At 41.2% G+C, this 12,784-nt stretch overlaps 1 protein-coding gene across 1 annotated transcript in view; it reads left to right on the top strand.

Moving 5' to 3' along the window:
* LOC147106222 (uncharacterized) overlaps positions 1 to 12,784 on the top strand; it is a 42,433-nt gene that overhangs the window by 17,548 nt on the left and 12,101 nt on the right. The window contains exons 7-10 of the mRNA XM_086009133.1: positions 1,226 to 1,389; positions 5,256 to 5,916; positions 11,063 to 11,205; positions 11,377 to 11,437. Of these exons, the coding sequence (XP_085865259.1) occupies positions 1,226 to 1,389; positions 5,256 to 5,916; positions 11,063 to 11,205; positions 11,377 to 11,437 (1,029 nt within the window). The remainder of the gene's footprint in view (positions 1 to 1,225; positions 1,390 to 5,255; positions 5,917 to 11,062; positions 11,206 to 11,376; positions 11,438 to 12,784) is intronic.

The raw sequence follows: 12,784 nt of genomic DNA, 5'->3' as shown, positions 1-12,784 counted from the left end.
GATATTGGTTTTTGGGACTGGCCAGATGGTTTTTTTCCAGAAATGTACTTTCTGATGTCCCTATATTCCTATCCTCGGAACACTATATGAATATATCACCAAACAGTACATAAGTTAGGTTTGCATTTGTACAAATTACATAAGGGGAAAACCACGCCTATATTTTCATCTTTTGTGTTCTATTCCATAAATAAAGTTTTAACATGTCATTGTGTCAGAGTCATACATATTCATAGCCAAAACATATAAATGACTTGGAACTTGGAACAGCAACAAAGCTATCTAACTTTGTAGAAAACACCTAATGTATGTGTGTGTTGGCAGGTGGGGCGGGCAGTCAAACAATAAGGAACTGGTAAAAACAGTGGGTAAAATAAATTCTATAATATGCTGCTTTCAAAATTTAAATTTGTGCTGCTGCAGTAAACCAGATTAGGGTAATTTACATGGTTCAGACATATCATAAAAACCCATTTGGGGTAGATTTCCTCTGTTCATTATCTATAGTGAAATATAAACATTTGTATAAAGAACCTGTTTATAATTTCACTATGAATAGTGAAAATTAGAAATCCTACGCTTTAATTAATGTATTGGCACAGCAGTGCCTTATTAATATATTGTTCACCAATAATGTTATAAAGTATGACAGAACACTTACTGTCATGGTTGAGGCTTCACCAAAGTATCCCCGACACTAAAATTATTAGCTTAAAATGAATAATGCTCATCACCTCTCCTAACTCTCCCACAATGGCTTTCTCTGTGAAGCACCTAGTATAAATGCAGGATTTTCTGTTTTAATAATGTTAATGGAGATAAAATCCTCCAGGGCCATTGATTTTCACACCTAAATTCCCAAGCACGCAACACTCCATGCCAGATTGCGCATTTGTAAAAGCTCTTATAATTGCTAAGTTTTATTATTAGACCACACTCAGGCTACCTTGTGATAGCTGCATGTACTCTGTCGTCATGGTGCTATCAGCTTTTAGCATTGTGATATTTGCCATATCTTACAGTTATATTGTAATAATGTGTTTGGAATTCAGCAGCAATCACATTAGCTTTCATACTAGCAGCCAATAATTTACTTACAATGCAGTATAAAATGATATATGTATTATGGCTTTTTAAATTATTAAAAGATGATATGTTCCAACATGTGAAAAAAGATGAGCCCTCTTAGTTAATTCTAATGATTGTATTATCATTCTCACTTTAGCAAAGCCTTCCAAGCCTAACTGATCACCGAGAAGTGACTGCAGCCCTAAGACAGTGCAACTATGACGCAGATGAAGTCATTTCCATTTTTCTAGCACTCTTTGGTGACAGCCTGTTGATACCATTCAAAAGCCAAAGGGACTACAAAGAAGCAAATGGTTACCGGTAAAAAAAACATTACAGTTGTACTAAAGCACTTGTCCATTAGCAAAGTGTATGTCCATGGGAAATATTTACAATCCAAACATTTATTTTTTGAATTCACAACTGTTATTGCCTTCATCTCATCCAAAATATCAATAAAAGGCAGCGAGTATTCATTTAATATAATGAAGATTCATAAAATTTGGGAAATTCCCAAATTGAAAATAAAAAAATGTTACTATTTCACCTAAAAAGTGAGTTTTCTCAGCCACAAATTTTGTGAATTTCTATTTCTAATAGGATTCAACATTCGTGTCACTTTGAGTTAATCATTAGTTTCCAATTCAAACTACCTAAGTTAACAATAATAGTAATCATCATTTGTGCATGCTTAAGAATTCTTTTAAATGAATAATTATTGGACAAGCATCCCTTTCCTGCCCATTTTAGGTATAGGTTGAAAGCATGATGTATTGTTTGCTAGACTGTAATTATGGTGTCCCCAAAGCTTTTCTATATACTTTATTATAATTAATTATTTGCCTTCAGCTGCATTCTAAAGCAACCAAAATACAAAGAATTAGCTTTTTGCCTGTACTACAAAAACATCAGGTTGACCTAAAATTGCTGTTACTGGGAAAGAGGTACCTGATTCCAATAAACCACTTGCCAGCTTCATAATTCTAACTTCAGGCACGGATTTAACATCAGGTTACATGATCCGCAGCGTGCTCAATGAATGCTTCCGCTGCCTGGACCGCTCAGGATGAGCTCTGCAGTACAGTCCTATTCATGTATCCAGATTTGTGGTTGTGTGCTGCATAACTTCGCAACACTGAGGGACCAGCCCTTGCCACCAACTTGGCAGCAAGTGGAGGAGAAGGAGGAGGAGGTGGAGTAAGAGCAGCACAAAGAGGAGGCAGAGCATGAGCAGATTCGACCATTAGCTGTCAGAGTTAATTTAAGAGTACTTCACGTGAACCATGCCGCCCATTCCTACTACACCAAGTTCCCCAACCTTTATCACCACCATCCTCACTACCATCATCAGATTGCTTTCCTTCAGCCGTATGGGTCGGGCCCTCAACTGACTACAAATATCAACACCAATACCAAATGTAGAGAAAAAAATAATACTCCTACAGGCCTATTCCATGTGTATATAATATTTAAAAGAAATGATTAAGTATCACCCTTGTGCAACTCCTTATTGCTTGCCTTGTGTGTTCGTTTACCTATCCTGGTGTTCCTATGATGTGTATTCCGAGTGGCTACAGCTTGGGAGCTAGAAGACTGCTGAGGACTTGAGATGGCTGTGGTGGGTAACCTCAAGCAGCTCTAGGCCTTGATGGCCTGACTGCAGACTGCAGCAACTCACTGTGGGCCGGGACAGTTTGGGCCACCTGGCTGTGTGGCACGGTCAAGGGCACTGGTGGAATGGGTGGTGGGGGCACAGGCATGTTGTCATCCTAAAAGAGGACAGCAGGTGCCTCTTCACTGGAGTGAAGACTACTCTTTTGGGACTGTGCCTCAACACGCATACAGTGCTGCGCAAGAACAGAGTGCAGGAGTGAGGTGATGCTCTGGAAGCCCCCATCAACACCGGCCCCCACTGTCAAGATGGCAGCCATCTGAGCTTCCATGGGAGCAGTGTGAGCTGCCATGGAAGCTGTCAGCAGAGAATCCATCAAGATGGACACCAATGCCGTGTTCATAGAGATGACCAATTGCTCCATGTTGGACAGAATCATCTCCATGCTGCCCGCGAAGCCCTGACACGGGACATCAAAGTTAGCTTCCGAGTCCTCTACAGCAGCACTAGTACGTGATCTTGTTCTCCGGCGAGCTGGAACCTGTGGCTTTCTATCCTCCTGCCATAATAGCTCCTGCACACTTGTGGCCAGTGATTCACAACACGAAGATCCCTCCTCTAACCTACACGTGGTGCCATTTTCTGAGCTGGTGTTTGCTAGGGTCAGATCAAATGACATGACAACTTCAAGAAGGCTGGTCCTCCATTATTGAAGTGGCACAGGGGCTTCAACATTTTCAGTACCTGAAATGAAAGTAAGGAACAACTGTGAAGAGAGAGCAGAGAGAGATGAGTGGCTGCTGAAAGCAGCTGCAATTTGTCATGCAGTGTGTAGGGTGAGAGAGAAGAGAAAGGGGATAAGGTGTGAAGAAATCCTGCCCAACATCTCCTCTAGCTTTGCCACTTGCCACACCATGACTCTTTCTCTACCCATGATGGCCAGCATGTCGTCCTCCAGAGTGGAAAGGGTGTGCAGGCAGACTCAGCCTCCTACGGTCGCTGCCTTTTGCCTCATGTTGTGCACAATCTTCTTCTGCACAATCTTCTTCTGCAAGATAGAAACGAGTGTGTTAGTGAGAGCCCTGTGACCAGTTTTGAGAATGTGCCTGTCATGGTTCAGATGTGAGGTGTGGGTAACTGAGGGTTACAATTGTGGTGAGAGAAAGAAGTGCAGAGTGTGTGAAGAGGAGGAGGAGGAGGTGGAGTGAAGTATGGTGCAGTGAGTGTAGGAGCGTGAAGGGAACCAGGGGAGGGGAGTGTTGAGAGTCATGTGGCTGCAGGTGCGAGGAGAGAGTAGTTGAGCTGAGAGGTAAAATTCTTACCTGACAATTCTGGTGAGGTCATTGAACATTTTCCAGCATTGCAGCCATGTCCTGGGAGAAAAGCTCCTGGCAGTGACCTCTTCCCACTAGTAGCAGAGGTGTTGCCTGGAGGACTTTCTGCCCCCCTCCTCCCACCCAGGCTATTGACATCAACATTCATCCATTTTATTATTAAAAATAGCCATTTCATAAAATGGCTGAAAAACAGACTAAAACAATGGTGAAGTGGAATCACTCCAGGTTCCAATTTCTTTTATCTTACTTCAGCACATTGCTCAGAAGTGGAAATGTGTAATTAGGAAATCCAACCTGAAGGAAAAATTAGAGCTACTGTGATGAGTAACTTTCCTGTAATTGTTTAGGTAGCTACTATAGGTGGTCTTTAAAATAGACTTCAGTAAATAAAGACTAGTTAGAACAAGTAAGTAGTGCTTTACTTTGTCAAGATACCTTCTTAATTTGGATATTAAGTGTTAGAAAAAATATGTAGGCCCAAACTTTGCTGTCAACATAATGGCAAGGCTAATTGCGCTCACCGTTATTTATGCACAAATGCCTCAACAACTTCAGGCGAGGGTAGATGCGTGATTAAACGTGGAAATGGAAAAGTTGCTGTCGGTGATGCGCCATTCTCCTGTTAGCTTCGCAAAAGCAGCATCTTGCTGTCTGACTCCCCATTCAAATGCATGGAGTGGCATGAAGTTCCTGCACTTGGACATTCAATACGAACTAAACTCGCCACAGAAAGTTGTCGTCATTTCAAGTCTGACGCAAGAAAACTACTAGACACTTGGTCTAGGCATTAAACAAAGCTTTAATCAACTGTTTTATAACATGGTGGTCTAGTTGTGTCCTTCACTAGTTCCTGTTAAGAATGTCCTGCGCAAGCTGGGCCCGTGCCCAAGTATTTATACTCTCCCTGGACAATGCCACCCATAGGCCACTCAGTATTATTTCATAAGTCTTTCTTTCATGAATGACTGATTCATGTCAAAGTCTAAGTACCCTTTTAATAACGTGAAAAGAGAAAGGGGATGCCCTGTACAGGACACTTCGCTGTTTCCATCTCACACTTCCAGCACAAAATATCAACATTAAATAGGCAAGGGCAAGCCTAACTAACAGCGCGTGTTGTCCATTTCCCTGCCACAGGAAATTTTGAGCCATAATGATAGTATCAGTAAAAAATTTATGATTATGTGTCAATGTAAATTTTGTGAGGTCAGTAACAATTTTCATTTCTTTCTTCTAAGTCATTTGATAGAAAGGGACATAATCATTGATGGCCTACAACAGAAACTGAAACACAGCAACACAGCAGTAGAAAACCTCCATGAGAAAACCAGAGAGTTGTTGGAGGAGAACCATCGACAATCTGAAATGATTCAGTACCTTAACAGAAAAGTAGCAGAGCTGGAAGTTGATCATAAGGAAGCCCTCGACAGAGTCATGGTTTTGCAGAAAATAAGTAGGAGGACCTCCAAGTCCATCCCGATACCACCTGGTTCTTTGTCGGAGCCAAAGAAACTACTGGAAATTTATAAATTCACTCGTGAGTTAAATATTTCCAACAGACAGCTTAGATCTATATTTAATCTTAAAATGTCTGAGATCAGTCATCTAATAAACCAGCTTGCGAATCCTGTACTAAGGCTGAAAAATATAGAAGCCGGATCAACACAAGAAATTGAAGACCTGCGTTCTTTGTATAAGAAGGAAGCTTTGGAAAAAAAATTGCTTTATACCAAGCTGCAGGAGCTTTGTGGAAACATCAGTGTATTTTGCCGCTGTAGGCAGGATCCAGGGGCACAGACCATACTGGGGTTTCCTTCAAATGAGGAAATATCAGTGAATCAGAATGGGAACAGGAAGAGGTTCTCCTTTGATAAAGTTTATCCACCTACCGCCACTCAGGTAAGCATTCCAGTGTACTTGCTGCAATTCACTTCCATTGGCTTTACCATTCCTATCGTATGTGGTTGTTTTCATTATTTCCAATAATATGGCATTTCCAATCCACAGTTGGGTATTCTTCCAATAATAACAACAGAAAGTGCTGGAAACACTCAGCAGGTCAGGCAGCATCGAGGAGAGGAGAAACAGAGTCAACGTTTCGGGTCGAACCCTTTGTCAGAACTGGAAAAGGTTAGGGAGGAGAGAAAAGAACAAAGGGAAGATCTGTGATGGGATGGAAAGCAGGAGAGATTGACTGACAAAAGGGATGATAGTGGAAGGTAAAAGGTAATGGGACAAGTTGAGAAACAAAAGATGGCTCCAGACAGGTTTCTTAACTTGTCCCATTACCTTTTGCCTTACACCATCATCCCTTTTGTCAGTCAATCTCTCCTGCCTTCCATCCCATCACGGACCTTCCCTTTGTTCTTTTCACCCCTCCTCCCTGCCCCTGCTTAAACATCTCTCCTCCCTAACCTTTTCCAGTTCTGACGAAGGGTTTGATCCAAAACGTTGACTCCGTTTCTCCTCTCTTCGATGCTGCCTGACCTGCTGAGTGTTTCCAGCACTTTCTGTTGTTATTTTAGATTTCCAGCATCCGCAGTATTTTGCTATTGTATTGGGTACTCTACCATTGTGGTTATGGTTCTGAACATAGCAACCCAAAGGTTGCTAATTCCTTTTCTGTTACAAATCATAGTACCGAATTACACAAACATTAACAAAGAGGCTATTGCACCTGTAGCTGTACAATAATGAAAAATAATGGTCCAGAAATTCGGGTCGGGGGCTTCCCGCGGGTGCAAGCCCCCGATCTGCACTTAGCTTGTGCGCCGGCCGTTGAGCTCTGGGCCCCCGTGGAATTCCGATCCGGGGCCTGGTCCAGCTGCCGGCGCGCAGTGCTTGCGTATCCCAGGGGCGCAGTTAGTTCGATGCATCCCCTGGGATCATGTGGGTCATGGGGAGCCAATCGGAGCAGGGAATGCTCCATTCATAAGTCTGACAGGAAGTGCTGTCAAGACTTAGAAATATTACGGCCCCAAAATAGCACTAAATCTTCAAATAAATTTTTAAAAATCTAATTTTTTAAATAAACTATAAATTACATGAAATAACTATTTTAAACAATAATTTAAATTTTTGAAAAAAATAATTTTATTTTCTAACGGGGCTAAAAATAAACTTACCTTGCTTTAAAGTATTAAAAAATAATAAACCTGTGGAAAAAATGTTTTAATGTTAATTAATTCACCACTTACCTTGTAAAAAGCAGGCCTTACGCCTGCTTTTTACATTTCTAACTTCTGCAGGCTTACTCTCGCGGGAAAACCTGTAAAAAAAAAAACGAAGTTCGATGCACACACGCAGCCTCTCCCGCGCACACGTTCAACCTCTGAACCTCTTCGTTCAGAGGAACGGAAGTGCCTGTTTCCCGCGCATGCGCAGCGCATGCAGGAAACCGGCACTTCCATTGGGCCTACGGGTGAGTACCCCGTGCGTACTCACCCATGGAGACACGAATTTCTGGGCCATTGAGTTTGCAAATCTTGAAAGAATAAATCCAAAGTGTTTCTTTGGAGTGCAAGAAATGCAGTAAACTATTGCTAATAATCTTATTTTCTGTTTATTATATAATGTATCACTATTTAAATGTAGGATATAAATGGAAAACTATACTTGTAGCTTTAATCCAGTGTAGATATAATAGTTAAATAATTGTAATGCTATGAACAGTTAATTTATTCTTTCAGCTTGTTCTCTTGGCTACTGACATAGGCCAAAGTCTGCTTTGGATATAAGTTGAATAACATTTACTCAGACTTATGTTGCAGTATTCCTAGATCGTGATCAAAATTTCTTGTATGCCACCAAAATGTTCCCTGTATTTTCTGTGACCAGTGAGTAACCTAACCAAAAGAAATAACCGGTCATCAACAAAAGAAGCAATAACATATTTTGTTTGTTTCTTGTGCTGCTCGGAGAAGATGTCACACTTTCCATAACACCACTCTGTGTTGCATCATCCCAATCCACAGTAAAGCAAACTCTTGTTATTTGTAGGCATATTCTAAACTTTAAAATATTATTATTTGTATTTATTTCACGATACAAACAGAAAAATGTCAGAATCCATTAGAATCATAGAAAGTTACAGCACGGAAGGAGGCCATTTCGGCTCATCGTGTCTGCACCGGCCAACAAAGAGCTATCCAGCCTAATCCCACTTCCCAGCTCTTGGTCCGTAGCCCTGCAAGTTAGAGCATCCCAAGTGCACATCCAAGTACTTTTTAAATGTGGTTAGGGTTCCTGCCTCTACCACCCTTTCAGGCAGTGAGTTCCAGACCCCCACAACCCTCTGGGTGAAGAAATTTCCCCTCAAATCTCCTCTAAACCTTCCCCCAATTACTTTAAATCTGTGCCCCCTGGTTTTTGACCCCTCTGCTAAGGGAAATAGGTCCTTTCTATCCACTTTATCTATGCCCCTCATAATTTTATACACCTCAATAAGGTCTCCCCTCAGCCTCCTCTGTTCCAAGGAAAACAAACCCAGCCTATCCAGTCTTTCCTCATAGCTAAGATTCTCTACTCCCGGCAACATCCTTGTAAATCTCCTCTGTACCCTCTCTAGTGCAATCACATCTTTCCTGTAATGTGGTGACCAGAACTGCATGCAGTACTCTAGCTGAGGCGTAACTAGTGTTTTATACAGTTGAAGCATAACCCCCCCTGCTCTTGTATTCTATGCCACGGCTAATAAAGGCAAGCATTCCATATGCCTTCTTAACCACCTTATCTACTTGGCCTGCTACCTTCAAAGATCTGTGGACATGCACTCCAAGACCCCTTTATTCCTCTACACTACTCAGTGTCCTACCATTTAATGTGTATTCCCTTTCCTTGTTAACCCTCCACAAATGCATTACCTCACACTTCTCCGGATTGAATTCCATTTGCCACTGTTCTGCCCACCTGACCAATTTATTGATATCTTCCTGCAGTCTGCAGCTTCCTTCTTCAGTATCAACCACACAGCCGATTTTAGTATCATCTGCAAACTTCTTAATCATACCCTCTATATTCAAGTCAAGATCGTTGATATATACCACAAAAAGCAAGGGACCTAGTACTGAGCCCTGCGGAACCACACTGGAAACAGCCTTCCAGTCACAAAAACTCCCATCAACCATTACCCCTCTGCTTCCTGTCTGCGAGCCAGTTTTGAATCCAACTTGATACTTTGCCCTGGATCCCATGGGCTTTTAACTTCATGACCAGTCTGCCATGTGGAACCTTATCAAAAGCCTTGCTGAAGTCCATATACACTACATCAAACGCACTACCCTCATTACCTCCTCAAAAAATTCAATCAAGTTTCTCAGACACGACCTTCCCTTAACAAATCCGTGCTGATTATCCTTGATTAATCCGTGTCTTTCTAAAGGAAGATTTATCCTGTCCTTCCAAATTCTTTCCAATAATTTTTCCACCACGGAGGTTAGGCTGACTGGCCTGTAATTACTCGGTCTATCCTTTTCTCCCTTTTTAAACATTAGAAGTCCTCCGGCACCACACCTGAAGCCAGAGAGGATTGAAAAATGATGGTCAGGGCTTCTGCTATTTCCTCTCTTGCTTCGCTTAACAGCCTGGGATACATTTCATCCAGGCTTGGGGATTTATCCACTTTTAAAGCTGCTAAACCCCTTAATACTACCTCTCTCACGATGTTTATTTCATCTAATATTTCACACTCATTCCCCCCCCCCCCCATAGCAATGTCTGCTTCGCCCCTCTCCTTTGTGAAAACAGATGCAAAGTACTCATTAAGAACCCTACTGACGTCTCCCGCCTCCACACACAGATTACCCTCATGATCTCTAATAGGCCCTACCCTTTCTTTAGTTATCCTTTTACTCTTAATATATTTATAAAACATCTTTGGGTTTTCCTTGATTTTACTTGCCAAGAATTTTTCATGCTCTCTCTTTGCTTTCCTAATATTTTTAATTGCACCCCTGCACTTTCTGTACTCGTCTAAAGATTCTGGAGTATTTAGCCCGCGGTATCTGTCATACGCCTCCCTTTTTTTCTTTATCCTACCCTGTATGTCTCTAGGCATCCAGGGGGCTCTAGATTTGTTAGTCTCACCTTTTTTCTTTAAGGGCACATGTTTGGTCTGAACCCTCTGGATCTCGTCCTTGAACGCCTCCCACTGCTCTGACACTGATTTACCTTCAAGTAGCTGTTTCCAGTCCACTGTGGCTAAATCCCCTCTGAGCTTAGCAAAATTTGCTTTTCCCCAATGTAGAATTTTTATTCCTGGTCTATCCTTGTCCTTTTCCATAACTACCTTAAATCTAATAGAATTATGGTCACTAGCACCAAAATGCCTTCTACCTGCCCAGCTTCATTCCCTAAAACTAAGTCCAGAACCGCCCCCTCCCTTGTTGGGCTTGCTACGTACTGGCTAAAAAAGTTCTCCTGGATGCATTTTAGGAATTCCGCACCTTCTATACCCTTCACACTAATTTTATCCCAGTTAATATTGGGGTAGTTGAAATCCCCTACTATTACTGCCCTATAGTTTTTGCACTTCTTAGAAATTTGTCTACATATTTGTTCTTCTATCTCCCTCTCACTGTTTGGGGGTCTGTAGTACACTCCCAGCAGTGATTTCATCCCTTTTTTGTTTTTCAATTCGACCCATATGGCCTCGTTTGATGATCCCTCCAACGTATCATCCCTCCTCACAGCTGTACTGTAATAGTTTCTTTAATCAGTATCGCGACCCCCCCTCCCATTAGATGTACTATTTTTCCACTGGGCAGACGTGACATCATAATGTGTATGTTATCATTGCTTGTATGTTATTCAGTTGAGTTCACCCTTTAATTCAGTATCACATCTGGTGGATTCCTGACATGCAGAAATCTGGAGTCACAAAAGCACCAGTTGGTGTCTACAATAGCTGTTCTGATGTCACTTCAGTAGACTTAGGCCACGAAAAAAGTCCTGTAACTAAAAGTCTAAGTTGTATCTGAGATTATTCAGAGGGATTACTAAAACGATTACTTATTCAATGTTTTAATTTGTCGTTGAAATATCTTAGGAGCAGGTGTTTGAAGGAACACGTCCCATCATCACATCTTGTGTAGATGGCTATAATGTCTGCATTGTGGCCTATGGTCAGACAGGCTCAGGAAAGACGTACACAATGATGGGTAACAAAGATAATCCTGGAGTGAACATAAGGTCAGCACCAAAATGTTTTGTTGATGTTAAAACTAGTGATTTAAGTTAATATTATTTTACATGAGAATCTATCACTTGTAAAGGTAAAATGAGCTGGTTTTCATAGTTTAGTTTAAAAGGTGAGAGATGCTTAAACTGGTCATCACTAAATATGATTGTTCATTTACTTAGGTCAATCAGGGAACTTTTTCGAATATACCAGGAAAGAAAAAACATCAAGTATACTACAAAGGTAATCATTATCCTAATGTTTTCAAAACTGGAAAGAAATATAATTTCACTTTTTAAAAAATGCAATGATTTTAGTATTTTTGGAGATAATGGTTCCTCTGAAGTTGCCCTGTTTGAATTGTTAAATGAGTGAATCTGGGAGAGCGAAGATTTCTTTGCCTCATACAACAACAAACAACAAATTGCATTTATATAGTGCTTTTAACATAGTAAAAAAGTCTCAAGGCGCTTCGCAGGATCAGACAAAAATTGACACTGAACCAAAGAAGGAGACATTAGGACAGGTGACCAAAAGCTTGGTCAAAAGCAGTATTTTTAAGGAGGGTCTTAAGGGAGAAGGGGTGGAGAGGTTTAGGGAGGGAATTCCAGAGCTTAGGGCCTAGATAGCTGAAAGCATGGCCACCAATGGTAGGGCGAAGGAAGTGGGAGACGCACAAGAAGCCAGAGTTGGAGGAACGCAGATGTCTCGGAGGATTGTACAATTGGAGGAGGCTACAGAGATAGGGAGGGGCATGGCCATGGAGAGATTTTGACATGTGGATGAGAAACAGATCGAGGCATTGGTGGTCTGGGAGCCTATGTAGGCCAGCGAGCACAGAGGTGATGGGTAAACCATGCTCTTTCCATCTTTCTTACAATGAACTGTTCAAATATACTCTGCAATTTCTAAAATGTTCATCATGCACAAACTTGTAAAATTAAGTTCATCCACATTTTATTGCTTGTAGTAGAAAAGCAAATGTGAAAATACAATGTGGAAATAAAATTATTTTAAAAGTTTTCCAGCCATCAGAGGTTTGAATAAAGATACATACAAGGATCAAGCTGATTGCTACCACTGACAGAATTCAGGTGAGCAGGGTGCTAGTAAATAAGGAAGCGAGTGCTTCTTCCCCAATTAATAGACACCCTACTGTTCTATCTCCTTAGGCTGCACGCCTGTATTATTCATTCCCACTCATTTTCAGAAGGACCCTAATTATCCATGCACACCACAAGATAATGAGGTCCTTCAGCAGGCCTGTTGGCCTTTCTGATAATCAAACATTAAAGGGAAGCTGATTAAAGTTGCAATTTAAAGGGAAAGAAAAAAAGTCATGTATTTTTAAATATTTTGTAGTTTTCAGAGGGTTGGTCTATAATGTTTGCAACTAGTATTTAGTGTATTACTGTAATTTTTCTCGCTAATGTTTCATGTATTTTCTGGATTAGACCATGCAGGGAATGTTTATGTAGTGAGAGAAGCAACAGAATCATTGATACCAATACCACAGAGAAACTAACTTTACAGAAACTGTTTACAAGAGTTCGGCCCAACAGGAAGATCTAAAGTGTAGCCCACAATACT

Source organism: Somniosus microcephalus, chromosome 16, assembly GCF_052327205.1.
Source record: "Somniosus microcephalus isolate GS21.2 chromosome 16, FLI_Smic_1.0, whole genome shotgun sequence".
NCBI lineage: Eukaryota > Metazoa > Chordata > Chondrichthyes > Squaliformes > Somniosidae > Somniosus > Somniosus microcephalus.
The sequence above is the reverse complement of the archived record's forward strand: the minus strand, read 5'-3'. Positions and strand labels throughout refer to the sequence as shown.